The sequence below is a fragment of the Chelmon rostratus genome, chromosome 17 (genome assembly GCF_017976325.1).
Source record: "Chelmon rostratus isolate fCheRos1 chromosome 17, fCheRos1.pri, whole genome shotgun sequence".
Taxonomy (NCBI): Eukaryota; Metazoa; Chordata; class Actinopteri; order Chaetodontiformes; family Chaetodontidae; genus Chelmon; species Chelmon rostratus.
In genome coordinates, this window is record NC_055674.1 from 18,013,994 (window position 1) to 18,034,637 (window position 20,644).

Sequence of the window (20,644 nt, forward strand, 5' to 3'; positions counted from 1 at the left end):
TCGTGCAATACCTTTAACACTGTGACGTGAAGTACGTGTCCCTACTTGCAGAATAAATGTTTTGTGAATTACAATTCCCTGTCCATTGCAAGAATTTATGATTTTCACGTCTTTCATGCGTGCAGATGATATACATGAATATAAAAAAAATACTCCATAAAAAGTTATGTTATACTTACTTGCTTTTTAATACACTTTAGTTTTAATTAAGAAAAAGATACAGTGTGAGAGAAGTTAAATTTTAATGGAGTATGAGTACATAAAAAAAGTCTTCTAAAACATACTCCAGCACAAAAAACTGTATTTGTATAATGTGCGTGTGGTCATTTTTTAATAAAATAAAGTACCACAGTCGAGACACTGGCAGAAAATATAACAACAGAAGACAAGAAATGAGGCAAACATATTAGTCATGGAAGAATACTGTCTATTTTTGGTTTATTTCACTGCAATAAATTTAACACATTAATGGTACTGTTCATACAGTAACAGCAATTGAAAACAGGTGGTACTGGTTGGCCAAAACCAGTGTTAATACAGTGCATAACCTCAAAACAGTGTTACAGGAAGTGAAAAGAGATGTGAAACACTGCAATGCAGCCACCCTCTGTCATCTGTATGTAAAAATAAAACACTTGAAATTTTAAGTACTTTTTTAATACTTGAATGCTTTTGTTCATTTTTAACACTCACTACAGTAATGAATAACATTCGCTACATTAATCAACCCAGCGAACACTTAAGAGCATTTCTTTGTGTCTCTGTTCAGTGCTGTCATCCTTTTTTTAGAAAGGGCTAAGGGGGGAAAAGTATTTATATAAAGACTTTATTTTATAAAGATGTGTATGAAGATACTACGTCTGGTTCCAACCAGCTGCAAGATAAGTCACAACCTCATAAAAATTGATTTAGATCAAAGTCTGATTGAAAAGCAAAGGTATCACAAGAGTGTGTACCTGCTGTACCTCTTTTATTAGTTGTCCCACACACCGTTGTAAATGTCCCTGAACTAATTCACAAGCCTCGAACAGTTCCAACCAACATTTGCAGTTTCAATTTCTGTTTTCATTTATCTATTGCAATTCGTTATGACTTGTTCATATGATATTCTTTAATATTACATGCTCTGGCTGCTAGCTGCGCATCTTTGGTGGTTTGCATTTCCAAACTAATATTAATTATCTCTCACTGAGGGGAAACCTATTGTGGAGTCCAGTGCTACATCAAGAGGCTAGAGAAAACTATGATCTCATTGGTCATGATCTTAACCTGTATTTATTTGTTCCAGTGGATCTCATAAGACTTCTTCTCTGAGTAACTGGCTTCTGTTGTTCCTGTGCCACATCGGACTTTTTCCTTTACCACCTTCACCACCATACCACCAGCCAGGGCAATGCCTGCTGCAGCCTTGCCTATCTCAGCCACTGCAGTCAGGATCCGTGTTGTTGCCGCCACAGCTCCCCATGGGTCTGACACTGTGCTGGTCATACTGGGCCCAGTGAACCCACACACAGCACCAGGAGATGCACCAGCCGCTGAGACATTCGCAGCCATCTCCTGGGCTAAGGCTACTCCTGCTGCAGCAGACTGAGGAGTCCCAGGACCTGCAGCTACGCTTTCTACAGCTGCCACTGCATGCTGCCCTGCTGCTAAAGCTACACCTGCTGCCCCTATTGACGCACTTTCAGCCCCACTGAGAGCTGTTGTGCTGAAAGCTGCTCCCTCCAGAGCCACGCCTAAAGCAGCCCCAGCTCCCATGGTGCCTCCTACACCTGCTGCAACCCCCACAGCGGAGGCCCCTAGGATGCTAACCTGCCCCAGGGCATCCAGAGCACCCTCCCCAAGACTGGCAGCCTCAGCACCAGCAATGGCTCCAACAGAACCACCCAACACTCCACCTGTAGCTGCTCCCAGAGCCACCGCCGTTTTCCCAGAGGCTGCTGCCACTATGGCCCCCACAGCCTTCCCAACACTTGTGCCTCCCGCTACAGACATCCCAGCAAACTGACCTGCAGCAAAACCAACCGAGTTCCCCACAAGAGATGCCCCGGCTGCAGCTGCTAAAGGAGCAGCTGCCCCAAACACCGCCCCCACGGCCATGCCTGTGGCACCAGCAGCCACCAGGATCTTAACCCTCTCCAGCACCTTATCAGAGAGCGCCGCCTGCCTCCTCATGCAATCCAAGGATGAACTGAGAGATTGTTGTGTGCTTGCAGTCCTGCTCCTGCCTCTGCGCCTGCCTCTGAAGTGGTCCCTACATTGTTCAACTCTGTCCCTCAGGAGGCTGAATGTGCTGCCTCTGCTCTCCTCTGTCCATCTCTCCACCCTAAAATCCTTTTCATTTCCTCTCTCCAATTCCCTCCTCCTGACCCCTTGTGATCCTCTATCGGTGCTCTCTGCTCTGTCGGACTCCAAGTCACACTTCCTTCTTTTTGCAAGTTGAGCCTGTTCTTCCCCTCTACAATAGTTCCCCCCTTGCTCTTCCCCCTCTGCTTGCCCTCGCTCTCTCAACATCCTTTTCTGCTCCTCCCTGATGGCATCCTCTGCTTCTACAAACATTGTATTGGTATAAAACCCTTTGTTAGTCTGCTTTGCCATCTTGTCCACCTTCATTAAGAGTTGTTTAACCTGTGCTGAGTTACTGGGGTCTTTGTTGTTGAGTACATGGTACCTGCCCCCGCACATGTCAATCAAAGCCTTGAGCCCAGCAGGTGCAGTCTCCCTTAGGTACTCTTCAATTGCTGTGTCCTCCAAGTCATCACCTCTGGTAAAAAGAACCACTGTGTGGTGACGGACTGCATCCTCCCCAAATATCTTGGTCAACTCGCAGGCAGCCTGGTTTTCATTGTCTGTATACCGCCCTATTGGCACCACCAGGAGGAAAGCATGTGGCCCAGGGGCGGAGAGAGACACACATTTGGCTATCTCTGCATGAATCTGCTCCCTACTGAGATGAGTGTCCCCAAATCCTGGCATGTCAACCACCGTGACTCGCCTCATCCTCGTCTGTGTGACAGTCTGGCCATCCCCCTCAACGCCCTCTTCCTCAGCGAGCTCAGTGCTCCCGAGCTGGCAAATCTGGGTGACAGAGCTGGCACTGATCTGTGACACGAACTGCCTTCGGCCCAGGATGGTGTTTCCAGATGCACTCTTGCCAGATCCGGTCTTTCCAATGAGGACCAGCCTGAGTTCCTCACTCCATCTGGTTTCAGAGTCGTCTCCTTCCTTCTCATCCTCCATGTCGACAGGCTCCCTTTTCTCCTCCTCACCCCCTGGTGGGAACTCTGCACAACAGAAATTATAACTTTCTGAGAAAACTGACATTTAAAATTGATAGTTTCACCGCAATTACATAGACTAAAATAAACCATGACATCACTCATTTATTTATAGACAGCAGTCAAGACTTGTACTGTCTTCAGTGGTTGTTGCTAATTGAGACGATAAAAACGGTTTCAAGTGACATGCAACAGTAGAAAAGTCGAGTGTTTGTCGGGAAGATTCCGGAAAGAAACAAAACACCGCTGAATAGGCTAGCTAACGTTACATAACGCTACTGTACGAGTGATCTGTGGGAACAGCTAGCGTTACACACAGGGTAACTTGATCCTTAAAACTCAAATCCTACTCAGTGATCAGCACGAAAGTAAAGAGCAGACATCAAAAGGAAAGATTACATTTTAATCCCAAATGTAACCCTGCTATTTATTAGCTCGCTAGCTAACTGGAACAAATACTGACTGCCAGCAGCTACAGCTAACTAACCACGTATTAGCAAGATATCTTTAGCAAGTTGCTAATTTATGACGAAATTAGAAACGATCAAAACATGAAGAGATTATTTTACCCGAGTCAACGTTATGAGACATCTTTCAGTTTCTGTGAAAGAGGTCGTTTCTTCTCTGCATTCAAGCTTTCGTTTTCATCTTGTGTAGCTGAAGCTACATGTTGGGTTCAGCTCAAAGTCTGCTCGGCCCAAACAATAACATTGGACTTTTACTGGTGGACTTTTACTGGTGCTGCACGCCCCCTGTCGGCTGATCTCTACAACAAGCTGTGTGGCTCGCGCGCGCAGGCGTGTGTGTTTGCGGACGCGCGCGCGAGTGGGGGAACATGAAGTCAAAGTTTTGTACATATGAGAGTCACTTTATTTCATTAAATTTGATAACAAAATGGCTTGTTCATTCTGCAGCAATGATATTCTTTCTCTGAATATACATATAGTTTTATAACAGTCGTGATACTATTTCAAAATTACATCAATCTCAATTCCATGGATCTAAACCTTTAAAATATGTCAATTTCCAGCAAAGATAAAAAGAAAACAACAACAACACAGAAACGGGTGCAGGACTGCAGGATGTTAGGGCATATACTGTATTTCTGGTCGGCAGACTTTTCCAACAGGATAAAATAATTCCTATTAACTCATTAAAGTGTAACAACAACAGAGATTTGTGTAAAAAGAATGACTAAATAAGTAAAAGGAAAATTCACAGATGACCCCCCCAGCCCCCCTGATGGTAATAAAATAGACCATATATTGTCCTTAGGGCAAACAAAACAAATGACATGTACTTTACAGTTTGAGCAGCAATAAGAATGTAAATCTGCCTTTTCACAAACACCCCTCTGGAAAACTCTAGAACAAATTTCAGTTCAAGGGAAAAAAAACAAAACAAAACAAAAATAAAAATCTATGCCATCAATTCAAGCTTAACCTACTCAGACAATTTTAATGAGGTGAGGTCAAATTTATATTTGGCAACCACGCGTATTCGAAGCACATGGGTTTTAGACACATCAAATCTAGACCAGACACAATACAGTGGGGTTTTGCAAAGGTTTGAAGTAAATTTATTGTACTAAAATTAATTATATTCCAAAGTACAGTTATGTAATCCTCAAGTTATCAAAAGTGAGTTTCCCTTATCAGCTCCTATTCCGGAGACGTCTTTTACCCCTCATACAACGTTAGATTTTCCAATTGTAAATCACTGTAGATGCACAGTGATCCAACCTCCACTTCCACTTTACTTTTTTTGTGTCACTTTGAGGTTTCCTCTTGTTTTCAACAGAGCACCTGGCTTTTTGTACTTCACTCTCATCGGAGTCTACAAGTCAAGCCACCCCTTGTGGACTGTGCGTCTGCTCCATCCTCTTGGTCTCTGCTCTCCACAAGCGCTGAGGTGGAGCGCTATAGCTCGGTGCGGGAGCGGGAGATGCGGGGGCCCTTCCTGATTTCTTTCCTCTTCTCTTCTTTCCTCCTCCTCTTCTCCTCCTCCCTCAGGATCTTCTGGAAAGCCTCGGCAGTGTGGAGCACCTGAAGCAGATAAGACAGGGCGAGAGAGATAGATTCATATCAAGGCTATGTGAGAGATGGTGCTATTTTCGGGATTTCTTTGGGAAAACAGCCCGATAAAGAGAAGATCTGTCTGTGTTACAAGTGTTACAGGTTGTGAAGGTGTAATTCTAGGGTCCCCAAGGTGTTAGAAGGGGGTTACCAGGTGAGTACAAGTAGCTGCTACGTGGCACCTTGGGGCCACCAGAATGTTAACGATGATGGAGAAGTCACTAAGAGAGGTCGATTGTGGACCAACGTGTGTGCATCTTACTCACGTCGTCTCTCTCTGTGCGGTACGGGTTTGTGAAGTCTGGGGCTTTCTCTGTTATTCCCAGCTCCTGCGACATCTGAGAGATGAGCGGAATAGACAGACGATAAGGACAAGAGGAGAGGAAGAGGGTGCACGTTATCAATTCTTCAAAACAGATCAGGAATGAAAATGAGACCCTGGCACTGGATGTGCATTATTACATAATGATGCCATTTGGCAAGCGGCAGCAGACAAAATCGACATTGTTTTCTGGGTATTATATCTGATTTTCTCATTGTGGCTTTAGCCACTACAGGCTAGAGAGGGAGGTCACTGAGGTGCAAGTGAGGGCTGGACGCACACTTTCAGGGCGCTAACTGCTGCTGCTTCAAGTCTGAGAATTAATCCACTATATAATCCTCTTGGCACATTGCTAAGGTCACAGATTAATCCTGCAAGAGTTTAGTTCATTAGCCCACACATTTAACAGGGAATACCATTTGATCTGCGTTGCTGTCTTAAGTTTCAAAGGTCACAATACACCACGGACAAATCTGATGGCTAATGACACATTTTGCAGTGATGAGACACGCTGACACGACAGCAGGCTGCACTAAAATCTCCAGATCTACTGTATAACCTGAACTGTGCTGATTCAGGCACGTCTATTCAGATATTCATCACTGCAAGCCATAATGCACTGAACTGTTTTATTGCTGTTTCCTATGTTCTTACATTACTCTCCTTCTCACCATGCACCTCTTTAGAATTCTGCATATAGGCTTCACCAACTATTCAGTTCCTGTGATTTCTCTCAGCAAAAAATTAAAGCAACATGAAAATACAATGCCTGCTGATTCAGTCATCAGTATTAAAACAGCTTTCCACGGAGGCACAAGCTGAAAGCATGACTATTTTTTTTACATTTTCAAGGCTTTTTCTTTTAGCCCCACATCACATTACCTACTAGAGGACCAGTGTGTAGGATTTAGCACCATCTAGCAGTGGGGTTGCAGATTACAACCGACTGAACACCCCTCACCTACCCTACAGTGGCCACAAACGCAAAAGGCAATGTCTGGAGCTACTGTAGTAACAGGGTGCTGCATGAAAGAGGTCCCGCTCCCTCTGTAGATATAAAGACCTCATTGTAAGATGAGCAAAACACAATGATTCTTGTTTTCAGTTAACTATATACTGATGAAAACATAACTATGAATATTATATTCCATTTCTGCCATATTCTGCCGACAGAGCCTCCTAAATCCGACACACTGGACCTTTAAATGTTGTCTGAGTCCACATTTTCGACAGCTTTATCAAAGTAACAACACTCTCTCTGTGTGTTTAGCTCTGCAGAATGCAGATCTCACAAATGTTTTCTAAAATTCAAGCCAGCCAAGCGCAGGGCTTTTACAGTTGCTACTCAAAGCCAGAATCTGTTTTTAACACGCTCGCTGCAGATCATATCAGTGGATTGTGACACTACGGTTATCGACAGGTGACAGGATTTACAATGAGGGCAGGACAGGTGATTGTCTCTTACAAGTGTGAGGACATGTTGGTGGGCTCCTCCTGTGAAAACCCCTGTCTGGTTGCAGAAATTCAGCCCCCAGCGTAGCAGACCGCCCCAGTCAGAGTTCCGGTCGTAGTAGTGGTGGACAATGCGGGGAAAGCGCAACGCCACGTCCCCGAAAAATGCTGTATTCTCCACCACATGGGAATAGGCTGCAGAGATGTATAGAGAGGAATCAGACTGGTTCATTAGACGGCAGAGGAGGACAGTTTTCATGATATATCGGTGCTGACAAATCACAGACATTAAAGAGAAAGCGGATATTATTGGCACCTGCTGGGACCAAAAGAGCACAGAATGAGACAAAGAAAGACTCACAGAGGTGGAGCTTTTAGAGGCAGGTGGCAAGATAAACTAGTAAGAGGTGGTGGAGAGGAATTGGTATGAAAGACACACGAGAGATGCTGCTAAATAAAAAGGCTTATATAAGAAGAGACAGAGGTGTAAAAGTAAATCAGACCTTCTTTGATCTTATCATCCATTGGGAAAGGGTCATCAGGCTGCATGTTGGCTGCAACCAGGATCTGTCTCGAGTCCTCCAACACCTTAAGGATGAGAGAAATAACAGCCATGTTTATTTACTTTCCACTGTTGGCTGTGGATTAAAGTTGCTGTGGTAACGCAGGTGAGAAATAAAGGTAAGGCTTTAAATAAAAATCCATTAGGACAAGCAACCAGTGGTCAGAAATGAGCGGACACGGACACACACACACACACACACACACACACACACACACACACACACACACACACACACACTATATGTGTCTTCCTCACACTTTGTCATATTCTGGCTAAAAAAAACAGACAGAGCACAAAAAGACGGCGGCTGAGATTAGAGGCAGTGCGGCATCTGGGGGGATTGTATTTGGAAGAGATATAAGCAGGAGCAATGCGAAGCACTCTATCTCTCTCTCTCACACACACACAGCGCTACAGAAATGCTGACAATGTATTTTAGCCACTGAAGGTTCACTATGCTTGTTGTCCTTGAGAGGCACGCAGATGCATAGATAACTATCCTCTGCGAAACTGTGAAGCGGAGCTCTGAGCTCAGTCTGAGTGAATGGCACTCCGGGCGGACGAGTCTGAGTTAACATTCGAACGGATGCCTGGAAACATGCGAATGAATGCAATGTTGGATTTGAAACTTTCTGATTCTCGGCTGGGCTGTAATCCTTGTCATTCAATCTGCTGAGACAACAAGTGGGTTGAGCTCTTAGAAACAACTGTTGCTGTTGGTGATTCTTTTCCATAGTCGTGGCCTTGCCTGTGCTTGATTTTGCTGCTGCCCGCAGACGATGTGAGAGCATGATGAGACTATGCGCACACACAAACAAACACCCTACCTTGAAGAGTCCTTTGAGCATGATGTCTATGATCTTGTACTGCTGATTGATGTCGTTCAGCTCCACCAGGTTCTTGAGTGCGTTCAGCTGATCTTTCCTCTTGGTCTCAAACAGCCGCTTGTCTGACAAGAGGAGGTCAGGAGCAGACACACTGTGCACATGGGAAACAACTCGCATGAAAACGGCACATTAAGCAGGCACAGAAACGAGCCTGTGCGTTTGGCAGCGGCTCTGCACGCGGACAGCAGAAGGATACAGATCTCCAGGTTGGAGTCATGCCTCGGCCTGTGCGTGTCCGAGTCCGCCGAGCAGAGGGCGGCCGCGGCGAGCGCCAGGACCACCGCACACACGCTCCGCATGGTCAGCAGGGGTCGGCAGAGAGACTCTCCTGAACACACAGACGACAAGCCAGGAGGGGAGCGTCACACCGTCAGACATCAAACTATTGGCACAGAGCTGTGTGATTTCAATTTATTTAAGGCTACAGAAGGAAGACTGCACATCTCCTCAAAACACTCTCTGACTACGACTGTCATGCTGAACACATTTTCTTTTGATACAGACATTTCACTTTCATCTGAAAACAGTGAGCTTTCACTGAAATTGTTTTCTTATTCATGAAGCCACCTCTGTTCTTCTTCCAAAGCTGCTTAGAAGGCGCTCTCTCTCTCTCTCTCTGGTGATATTTTTTGGAGTATGTGAAATAAAGAGACATGCTGGGAATAAGTGGTCAATATGTAACACTAGAGGGTAGCCGGCATTTGAAGAGGGGCTGCTTGTGTTCCTTTTACACAGACACATCTGATGTCTGGCACTTGTATAATCCCCACAGGAACTTTTACAACAATCTCTGAACCAGAATCTCTCCCCGCTCTTGCTTCCTCTCTCCCCCTGGTCTCTCTATCCGAAGCAATGGGCTTCTTCAGCATTTTCATCCAGTTGCAACTTCCTTTCCCTCAGAGGCTTTCTATGCATTTGGAAAGGGGGGGTGGGGGTGAAAGTGAGAAGATAAATACAACAGCTAAAAATAGGGCCTCGTGAAATGAAAATTTGATGAAAGCCAAATTTTTCAGAAAACATTAGCAGAAGTAACTGCAGGGAGGGAGAAGACAATGTTGATGAAAAGCTACAAGACATAAATCATGCATAATTTAGCAAGGGCTCCATCAATGATACTACCAGAGGGATGTGGGGGTGCAGGGCATGCAGGGAGAGTCGTGAGAGGCAGGAGGAGGACAGGGAGGCAAGAGATGAGCAGAGGGGCGTTGAGGCTTTCGGAGGAGGGTGGTGGGGGTTGAGGACTGTGAAGGCGAGACCCTGCGGGAAACAACAGCTTTCCTGGTGAATATTTCATCTAACTTTGCTGAGACACAGCGGTGAAACTGAACGGCGCACAGACAGGAGAGCGAGCGCAAGACAGAAGGAGGAGTGTGAGACTGTGCAAGAGGATAATGAGCACCGGGGACTTGATTTTGCACTGACAGAATTAATCTTTACAAGCCCGGCTGCCGATTTCTTGAATCTGAAGGACTAGGAAGCGAGCAAGCGTCTCAGGGTGTGAATGTTAATTTAGACTGAATAAGCCCCCTTAAAAGATCTCACTCATATCAGAGGGGGGAAGCATATGCTCCCAGACATACACCATCCTTCTTCAGAGCGCTGATAACATGGACCAACAGTGATCATTTCATGCTGAATCCTTCTCCTGCTTTACAACAGCTTTGCTTTTAGAGCACATCCTGGCGTCAGCAAGGCCGCCCAAAGACGCTCTTCTTAAAGCAGATCTCAGGCTATTATTCCGGATCTGCCGATACGACAGGAACGACTGAGAAAAGAAAGCTGACAAACTCCCTTTCCTTGCCGCTACTTCGGCTTCAAGTGGTGGTGCCCGGAGTCCGTCTCTTATTTAAAAATAAAACAGTAAGACAACTTTTTTCCTAGGGAGTCAGCAGAAACAAGTGTTTGCAAAGACAGCTGAGTGAAGACAATTGTCGATTAAGGCCAATGTGTGCCTCTTTTGGGTAGCTTCCCAGCTTTCTGGGAAATGTTGCACTAAATATCCTTAAGTGCTGGTCGAAAGCCTCAATATTTCTAGATAACAGCCACAGAAAGGGGGCCTCGTCTCCCCCCGTGGCGGCGGCTCGTTGGGTTATTTGATGTTCCTGTGTGCTTCCAAGCAGTCAGCCATGTAGCTCTGACAGATATTTATGAGCAAAAAGGTTATCGCCGCCGGCACAGTTTAATGCAGTCAACACATATATCCAGCGGCTGTTAACGTCTCTGTGCAGTAAGACAAAGTGCTGAGACTTTAAGAAGGACGTTAAGAGTGGATCAATCATCTCTAATGTGGCATGGGCAGCACAGGAATGAGAGTCTAAATGCATCCATTAACGGTAAGAAGGCAACCCTAATTACACAGGACAATCATTTTAGAAAGTTGTGGGAAAATCTACCGATAAAGCACTCATGTTCTCAGATCAGATTACACTTGGCTACGGCCGGAGTGAGAGCGACTGTGAGGCACTACAATGTTAACTGTGGGCCGAGCTGCTGAGGGACCAATGAGAGCTTTGGCAGAGAAAACCACTAACATCCACCTGGGTGATTCCTGTCATAACGGCAGCAAGGGGATCATCCCTCCATCCACCATGAGGTGTACATCAGCATGTACTGCACACACATCAGGCCGGAGCACATATTGCAGGAGCATTAATACAAGACAGCTGCTCTGCGAGACGTGCGCTCTCACATTCTCCCCTGCTGAATCCTGGACAGGATGGTTTTCCCGTCCCACGGATGTTCAGCATCCATGGTTGGAGGGCCCGCCTCAGATCTGGTCTGTCAATGTGGCACTGAGGTGTGCTCGCTGTGGGGAGGTGCGAACGCAGAGCAGTTCTTGCTGAAGCCGTGTAAACCCACGTAAATCTCTTGGCCGGAGGAGATTTTCCTCTCTGCCCACAACAATCTGCCATGGTTGAGAGGCTGAAGTTTGATTTCCTGTGTGGGAGATCCAGGTTCCAGCTTCGTCAGATAAGTAGGGCTACCACATCTAATCGTACGACAGACCCGTGAAGATAGCCCCACTCCACGCTTGAATTCCCTGAGATGTGAAAACGTGCATCTGATATTCTATGATACAATGCAAAAGCCCATCTGCAGTTTCTCTCCTCCTGCAGGGCAAGAAAAAAAAAATCAGTCTGTCAACCAACAGACTCTGACATTCATTTCAAGAGGCAAAACTGACCCTTGAGGTGAAAGACTCCTGGGTGAACAAGAAAGATGCTATCAGACAGCTGGATGTGCAGCAGGAGTGGATCCAGATTCCCCTCAGGCTGCCAGCCTGCTGTGGGAGGTTTGAGGTTCAAGGACTGACACACCATCTCTCCTCTCTGCTTGCATCCGCGAGGCTCTCCCTCGGTCATCATTCATGCAGAGGCACAGCCACGGACATGCGTAATGGTGATGATGATGGCAGAGTCTGGATAAAGACTGTCATGTGGATCATCAATTACAGATTCTTTAATTGATCGCATGTCCCCTACCTGACCCGCGTTCCCTTCAGCCGCGCGACTGTCTTCGGCCAATAATGAGTGAATCTGCCTCATTTTAAGAGGATAATTGCGCGTTTAGTATAAGCTGTGATGTAAGACCATACATCATCTGGTGATGTACAGCAACTCCGCATTAATACAACACATTTATTTATATACGATTTCCTCAAGGGGTGCGCTTTTGGGAATTAACCAAGTACTCAAAGTCGCTCCCCGACAAATCGATCTCGCCCGTCATCGCAGCTGTACGACCCGCCGGATCCGTCAGCGGCCAGCGGAGACCCAACCGATGAAGCGCTGAACATCGCGGCCACAAAACTCGCAGATCACTCACCGTGTTGTAGCGAGAAACGGCGGCGCCACACGGCAGCGATTAGCGGACAGCGTTTGCTCCAAAGTAGTGCAGTTTAACCTCTTTATCTCCACACGAGACGTTCACGGTCAGCTCGTCGATGAGGGGGGAACGGGACAGTCCGCGTGCCCCGCTGGATCCTCAGGTGACAGCAACGCGAAGGTGGAGGTGTTCATTTACATGCGGCTCTCGCTGCTCCACTCCGCCAGCGCCACGATCGCACCGGCTGGCTCGCCTTGGACGAATGACAGCCAGCGGGCGTTAAACACGGAGTAGGATGTTGTTTCCGCACGGAGGGCTTAAAGGGAGACACCACCAGAGCGTGGGCTGCGTCCCGTTTATCTCATGTATCTGCTCTGATGCTTCGGCGCTGACATTTCGCCAGCCACATACAAACTCACAAACAGACTGTACAACTTTAACTTCACGCGCGCGCGCGCACACACACACACATAAATATATATTCTGATTATATAATTTTATACTTCAGGAATGTAATTTAGGGTATGCCATGCTGCATGTACATGTGTACATGTGCCTAATTGTCTGTTTTGTCTTTGTCTTAAATCAAATAAACAAGAGAAGACCACTTGTCCTCTCTGACTGTGTCAACACCAGGGAAATACATGCATAATTTATTTGGATTACCTAAAACCTAATCCAGACATCATCAAAAGACATTACAGTTAAAGATCCTCCGGAGAAAAAGTCAAAGATTTTCTGCACACTTGACGCTGACATCTCCAAAGCACATCACCGACAGCTGCTCCCCTCAGCAGCGAGGCCTCGACCAGCTCACAATCACTGTCAGACGCACCGGTGGCCCGCGGGCTGCCACGCTCACCCAAGATGACAGCTCTGTGAAGGTGCTGATGCTGAGCTGTGGCATGAAAATAACTGCTGCACGACCAGGTCAATTGCTTTCAATTTCACGTGTCACATGAATCACAGTTATTTGTGCTCTTATCAAGTCAAATGTGTCCTTGGCACCTTTGCTCGCAACCCTTGGGACCCACAGGATTCCCAGAAAGAACAGCAGTATTTTAATTTAATAGTGGTTTTAATTTGCTTGAAATGGGCCCTCCTACAGAATTCATGAAAAAGACAAAGCTATTATACTAATAAATGACCACACTAACGGTAGGTTTCACCTTCACCAACTCTATAGCTCTGTAACTGTAAAATTCAACATATGGACACAAAAACTAAAAGTGAGGCTGGGTGGAAAACACAGCAGGTGTGTAGGAATGAAAGAAATGGAACAATGAGTGAACAATGACACAAACAGCCAAACTGACGGCGTCAAAACATCTGTCATAACATCAGTTCAGTGTAAAGTCAGACAGACAGATGGACACATCTCCAACACGCCTGAAGGCAACAGTTAAGGAGCAATGAAGAAAGCAGGTGTGTGTGTGTGTGTGTGTGAGAGAGAGAGAGTGAGTGAGTTTATATGTGAAAGTGAACAATCAGAACAGAAACTACAACAGAGTGCATGCATTGTGTTTACTCTGCATAAAATATGTTTGTGCTTTTGCTTCAATTACAGTTGACATGTGTTAACGGGTCTATTTATTTACAATTAATGTGATAAGACAACACTGTTTTTATATAACAGGAGCCAATAAAGCTAATTTTAAACTGAACAGACATAGACTGAAGATATGTGTGTGGGTGGGTGAGTGGAACAATGAGTGTGTGTGTGTGAGAGAGTGAGTGTGTCGATCAGCACGACAAATGTACAGAGCTCTTCTGTAGTGACTGAAATACCGTAACGCCCCTGTGTTGCACAACATGCTTTCAAAGAGATTAAGTGGAAAGCACAACAGATGTCCAATAAATTGCTAGAAAAAAAATCAATGAAGATGCTCCGCTGACATTTGAAGTACAATATGCGTATCACTGACGGTGTGCTGAGAGTGTGTGTGTGCATGTGTTGTAGCTTTTACAACCCTTGCAGAGGCGTGTTTGAGGTGCTTGCAGGGTGTGAGCTGTAGTTTGCGTATAGGTGAGAGTGCATGCGCCTGCATAATATATACATATGTCTGTGTGCGAGTGTGTTTTGTACATTTGAGAGTGTGTTTCACTTCACGTGAGGGATACAGGACGTTGCTGGGCAGACCAGGGCTGCAGCTCTGGGCTGGTGCCTGCAGGCTGAGGGACTCCATCATACTCCTCACTCTCTGCTTGTGCTCCTCTGTGGGTGGTGGCTGCAGGACACTGCTCTGGATCTGAGTGAAAAAGGAAGAGCACAGAACATTATGCCAATATTGGAACTGAAAGTTAATGGGCAGTGAGGAGGGTGAGAAGATAAGGGGGGGGGGGGGGGTCAAATGTCTGTGTCAAGGTAAAGAAGCTACTTTTTTTATTCATTTCAAAGCCCTTAAAAAGCAAAATACGAGGACAAGCTGACAAACATGGGATTTACAAAGTGCTAAATAAGTCAGCAAAACAGGAACCTCTTCTACCCCCTACCCCCCCCAAAATTTTTTTTATTTCAGCCGTCTTAGAGATGTGCAGTAGACAAAAATGTGTGAGGCAGCAAACAGAGCTACACCGTAAATATAACAGTACGCTTTAGGCAGGAACAATGAACACTGGCCATACACAACAACAAGAAAATGAAATTCTCGGCAAAAATGTTCACTAACATGAGAAACTCTCACAACACTTGAAAAGTCAGTGCTGCTGCGAGCTGTGCTAACAGAGATGCTGCCTTTGAAAACAAGGATTACTGTTCAAGCTTGTTCATGAGGAACCGCCAAATACCAACACAGAGCTGCCTGCTGATCAGCTCCCTGAGTAAAGGTCACTTCAGAGTACGTGAGTGAACCCAGAGTTACTTAATCACATCAGTCAGTCTGATCTCCGCATCCTGTCTGAAGCGCTGAGCTGCGAGTGGCGGTAAAGCTGCTGTCGAGCTTTACGTACACTGATAAACTCAATCTGCTTTAGGTGAAAACAGAAGACAATAAAAAGAAAGGTCTGAAAATACGTTAAGGTCCTGCACTTCAGGAAAGATGAAAATTGCAACAGATTTATTGAGGAGTCCAACATGAATGACAACCAACCAACAGCAGGAGTATTGTTATTAAAGCACAAAGATCCCCTAAATTGTCACCAAATTATCGTCATCCTCTTTGTGATCATCATAATTATTTTCAGTACGGCTGGAGTAGGCGCTAAATTGAAGGCTGCAGGGATGAAAGGCTTCTTGTACCTCTTTGTCTGGACTGGTGTGGTTTACCTGACTGCACAGGTACACTAGGGATTACGAGAGGTGGTGAAGACAGTGGGTTCAGACAGAACTGATAATGTCCACCTCAATGCCGCAGAGTTGTGAAGATCAGTCATATGTCGATCGTCATACGCAACAAGTTATAGTTAAAGCTGTTTTTATTTGGCAACAGTTCCCATCAAGCGACTCTAGAGGATGGTATTTTGAGAGAACAGGCGACTGAAGGAAAGGGCAGAAAAAAGAAAGAAGTGTTCCAACACTGTTCAGTAATTGAAAAGGGCAAAAGGGGAAACAGAGGTGAATGAAGTGGAGTTTGTGGGGTGAGAACAATTTGTAGGAACAAAAGAAAAGAATCAAGAAACAGAAAAGGCCAGAATGAAAGACATAGAAAGAGTGATGGGTGACAGAATCTGGGCGGGGTTGTAAGAAGTCTGCAAGCACTAGAAATTATGAAAAGGGACTCTCCTCTAAGGCGAGCTCTGATCTGACAAGCTACCTGATGATGCAGTGCAAGCTGCAGCTGGATCATATAGATGTGAACGCACAGCTAGAGACAGGAAGACGAGCACAGGCAAATGTATCATGAGTCTGACTGGAAGGCTGGAAATAACCACCGTCCAAGGATGCAAAAGATGCACGTGCACTCACAGAATGTGCATACGTGCCCCCGCACACACACGCATGAGTGCACAGACAGTCATTTCCATCACCGCAGAGGACATCACATAAACGCATGACATTCATTTCCTGATATGACCCTAACACTAACCACTGCTTGCTCAACCCTAGCCTTAAACCAAATCTTCAGCCTAAAATATATTGATTCACATCGTAGGGACCTGCTTTTTGTCCCCATAAGGAAGGTGAGTCCCCACGATGCGACGTGTAAACAGATTTATGTCCCCACAACTTGAGTAATACACGCCCACACACGCTCAGTTTACGGTTTGTGTCAGGACTCACGGCGAGGAAGCAAGACAGTGACATGATCGCAGATCACTGACAAATGAGCACAGAGAATTTCCTCACAAAGTCAGATTTCGAGTCCAGAGGCAGATCGACAAAACCTGGGAAATTCGTGAAGTTCAATGCGTGTGACAGATTGTAGCAGAGGGGATGACAGGAGACATAACTCGTACTGTCTTGAGACTCTTAAGAGAAGTGTGTCTGTCACATTGAACCCTGCCTCCTCGATGTCTCCAGAAACACACAGATTCATGCACCGCACGCACACACACACACACACACACACACACACACACACACACAAGCAAGACACATATGCATGCATCCACAGTTAATGATTTCCTGGCACACACTGCACCGGGAGCTGCTGTGTGTGCCATCATTCTGTCACTGGCCTGATTCTACTGTCAGAATACTGAATGTGTCTCTAGACTTATACACGATGCCAAATTCAAGATAAGCGATCTGATGCGGCTGCTTTTCCTTCTGTCTTGAAGCAAACCGAGCTGGGCTTTATGCATTTTGCTGGAACGGCAACAAGGGTGCCGTCAAGGACACAGTTCATCGTGTTCGACTTGTGTCAAAACGAAACCTTCACAGAGAATACATGTATTTGAAGCCAGTTCGTACGACTCCTCCTTTCCTCAGGGGACAGTCTGTGTGATTCGATGAGTGATACTAACTGTACAACAAGCCTGTGCCACCAAAAAGCTGTGATCAGCTGAGCAGAGCAGAAAGCACAGTTTGTTCTTCTGCTCAAATCACCTTCATGACTTGTGGAACTAAATAATTCATTTACATGTCTTACATTTCTCACCAACAGCTTTTCTGTTGGCACTTTTGCCACGGTGTAACACATTCCTAAATTCAATATTTCTGTATTAACAATACAACAATAACATAGCACCGTTGAAGGTGGAAACGAACGATTATTAGACGCCTGTGAAGCTCCACAGTAAACTGTACTGCCTCAGGTATTTTGGCCATATTATTTTTGTGCTGCTCAAATGAACTTAACTGCACAATATTCATTTCTGAATACACCACTGAGAATGTGCAGACCTCGAGGGCTCTATTTTCATGAGAGTGGAAGCACTAGCCCGAGTTTCACTACCACATGATGGTCTTTTTCTGAGCTCAAAATGCAACTCGACTCGCCTTTTGCTATGCTTGTGGTCAGCGTTGGATAAGAGAGACCCAGCAACAGGGACGCTAATTTCAGTGCCACTTTTTGATAATGTGTTAAAATCAAAAAGTAAAATCAAAGTTAATCTGTGATGGATATGAAAAGGAACTGCAGAGCAGTTTTAATTAATCATTCCCCAAACAGTAGAGGCTGAAACTGACTTTTAACATCTATGGCTTGTAGGGTTTACACGAATTATCAGCAGTGAAATGCTGAGTCGAGCTATTTGTATTTGCAGGAGACTGCGTGCAATCATCTTCTGACAAATGGCCAGCAGCAACAGATTTCTACTGAGAGCTGCTACAGACATGAGCTTCAGTACTTGGAGATAAAAAGGTGGTAAACTTTACTGGCTTCCAGAATTTAGACAGTGGATTCAAACAGTATCCTGACTTAGCGGCTCAAACTGCAGTAATTAGTCACTTGAATGCTAACCGACTGGTTGATCCAGTTGTGTGTCTTGGCTGTAACTCAGGTTGCATTCCTTGCCTTAAACTGCCAAGTGAGGAGCTACTAGGCACTGTGATTGATTCAATTTTGTATTTCTACCGCAAACTATAAATCAATGATCACAGATCCCAGAGTCAAGCATACCAAAAGCTTCAATTGCATCACTTCTATTGCAGCGTCGACTTCTTTTAAATCTTTTACACTTGCTCTGTTATATTCAGGAATTTGCTGAAATTGTAGAGCAGAGGATAAGGTCAGAGTTACAAGCCAATGTTTTCTCGAGCAAGTATTTCTCCACCTGTACATGGCGTCCCAAGAGCACTACAGTAGCCCTTCTGTGTGACATGTGATTGATAGTTGCGATTGAGGTCTATGGACCCAAAATAGGGTGCAGTAATTGGTCCAGACACAACTGAAATATGTGCCTGTGTCAATAGGGGTGTAAATGAGGATTTTAAATTCAGTCTCTAGTTTCTGGGACCACATTCATATCATTAGTGCCAACATGACCAATGACTCTGGGCGCCGAAGGGTATTTGCAACTAACAGCTGAGGTTAGTGAGTTAACGCCAATGACAAGCCCTACGAGATAGCAGTATCTCTTTCCTTTGTTTGGGTGCCAGACCATTAATGATACAATTACGAGAATGGAAGCAGGGTGCGGAGCGGGCAAAGCCCAAAGATCTGTCCCAGGCAGGTGCCAAACAGGCATGATAGGCGGGGTGTGTTTGCAGAGACGGAGGCTGGGGGTCTAGGAGCCTCACCTGAGTTACACCATCTCCCAAACCTAATTGGTGACCTCTGACTGTACGGTTTGCGTCTTTGCGACTGCAAAATTGAACTAGAGCCCTCAGTCAACCATTTATATAATGTATGATGAAGTCCCGCACGGAGACTTCCATTGTGAATGAGATTTTTTTTTACTGCAGTGCTGCTGTGCAAAATGCTGGTATTTCATTTTCAGAAACAAACATGGTCTTTCCCGTCCACATTCCCCCGCTGTCTTTGTACTGTAGCCCATGCTGTTCTTCAAGTAATATAAACACTGCATGAACCCACCCGAAACTGAACTTTGTTTGAACCTCTCTTCTAATTCATTAATCCGTTTAAAGAACGTACACACAGATATACGTGTTAAAGAGCTATCAGTATCCACATAACATTCTCAAAGTGTGTCCTACATTATTTTATGTCTGTGTGCCTGTGTGAGCGTGAATGTGTGTACACACAATGAGCGGGTGTACCTGTGTGAGGAGCAGCCCGAGGGCCTGTGCTGCATCCTCGCTGAGCTCCTTCAGCCCTTTCCTCTCCGCCGCCTCCATCACCTGGAGCAGGTCAGGCTCCCACAGCACCGCCGTACTACCGTGCTGCAGGAGCTGCAGAGGACACGAGCACAGGTACACAGAGAGATGCACACGTACGAATGCAGAATCGTGCACAGGTGCAGACATTAACAAACACAGGAGAATTTGAGTGAGGAGAGTAGGAAAAGAAAAAAGAGGCTCGGAGAAATAAGAGACACAGAAACAGCAAACATGTTCTCCTTCTGAAGTCATTTGACATTGTGGTTGATGTCAAAGTCGAAATTCGAAAATGTGGGAAAGGCGCAGAGACCAACTTTAGTCAAAGAATTTTAGACAAAATTCCTTCCATCATGTCTAGAATTTTGCTTGTGGTTGCTCAATTGGTGCTGACCTGTAGCTGCTCTCCTGATTTCACTGAATAATAAATGAAAAGGTGTCAAGAGCCTCCGTCCACAACGCAAAATATGGTAATGATGTTCTTTTAATTTTCCACGTGTGTCAGCCTGCATGACACAGAGCTGCATTCACTTTCATTACCCATGTGATACAAATACTTCTACCACTTTTATGTTTTCATTACCATCATTAACTTTTGATACATTTATTATAAAATATTTATTACTGCTCAGAATCATTCCCAAAATATGAAACCTGATTTGAGCAGTATGTGTGTGTGTGTGTGTGTGTGTGTGTAAAATCTCTCACAACTGTGATGACTCTGAGGACGGCAGGGTGCAGAAGGCAGTTCTCTCCTGAGCTGAGCAGGCAGCAGAGGAGGAATCGAATCCATGGCTGACGCACCACAAACTTTGCTAACATGTGTGGCACACACGCACACACACACCACACACACGCAGAGAAAACAAACCCAGGAGGGGGAAAAAAGACAAGGCAAGATGTCTAGATCAATTCGGTTTTGCTCTGTTCTTCCTGGTGCAATTCCTGAAAATGCTTCATGTCTGAAAACTAGCCAAGAGCCATAACATCAAGACATGAGGCGACATGTTACAAAAAAAAAGCATGCTACAGTGTTGAAGATAATATGAAAGAGAATAATGAATGAGACACACATGCACAC

The 20,644-nt window shown here is 45.3% G+C and overlaps 3 protein-coding genes across 3 annotated transcripts in view; all 3 read right to left on the reverse strand.

Annotated features, from left to right (window-relative positions):
• Positions 1–421: 421 nt before the first annotated feature.
• LOC121621008 lies at positions 422–3,994 on the reverse strand. The gene is made up of 2 exons (XM_041957298.1): positions 3,848–3,994; positions 422–3,284 (listed from the first exon to the last, which is right to left on the reverse strand). The coding sequence occupies exons 1-2, from the start codon at positions 3,867–3,869 to the stop codon at positions 1,276–1,278; spliced, it is 2,031 nt and encodes a 676-aa protein (XP_041813232.1). The 5' UTR covers positions 3,870–3,994; the 3' UTR covers positions 422–1,275.
• A 137-nt stretch (positions 3,995–4,131) lies between these two features.
• Positions 4,132–12,653, reverse strand: LOC121620744 (coiled-coil domain-containing protein 134-like). The gene is made up of 7 exons (XM_041956922.1): positions 12,405–12,653; positions 8,776–8,907; positions 8,520–8,641; positions 7,631–7,715; positions 7,141–7,322; positions 5,620–5,691; positions 4,132–5,323 (listed from the first exon to the last, which is right to left on the reverse strand). The coding sequence occupies exons 2-7, from the start codon at positions 8,876–8,878 to the stop codon at positions 5,198–5,200; spliced, it is 690 nt and encodes a 229-aa protein (XP_041812856.1). The 5' UTR covers positions 8,879–8,907; positions 12,405–12,653; the 3' UTR covers positions 4,132–5,197.
• Positions 12,654–13,648: 995 nt separating this feature from the next.
• Positions 13,649–20,644, reverse strand: part of LOC121621277 (meiosis inhibitor protein 1) — a 49,814-nt gene continuing 42,818 nt past the window's right edge. The window contains exons 29-32 of the mRNA XM_041957687.1: positions 20,272–20,378; positions 19,507–19,638; positions 14,526–14,653; positions 13,649–13,793 (exon numbers count right to left, since the gene is read on the reverse strand). Coding sequence (XP_041813621.1) covers positions 13,745–13,793; positions 14,526–14,653; positions 19,507–19,638; positions 20,272–20,378 — 416 coding nt within the window. The 3' untranslated portion in view covers positions 13,649–13,744. The remainder of the gene's footprint in view (positions 13,794–14,525; positions 14,654–19,506; positions 19,639–20,271; positions 20,379–20,644) is intronic.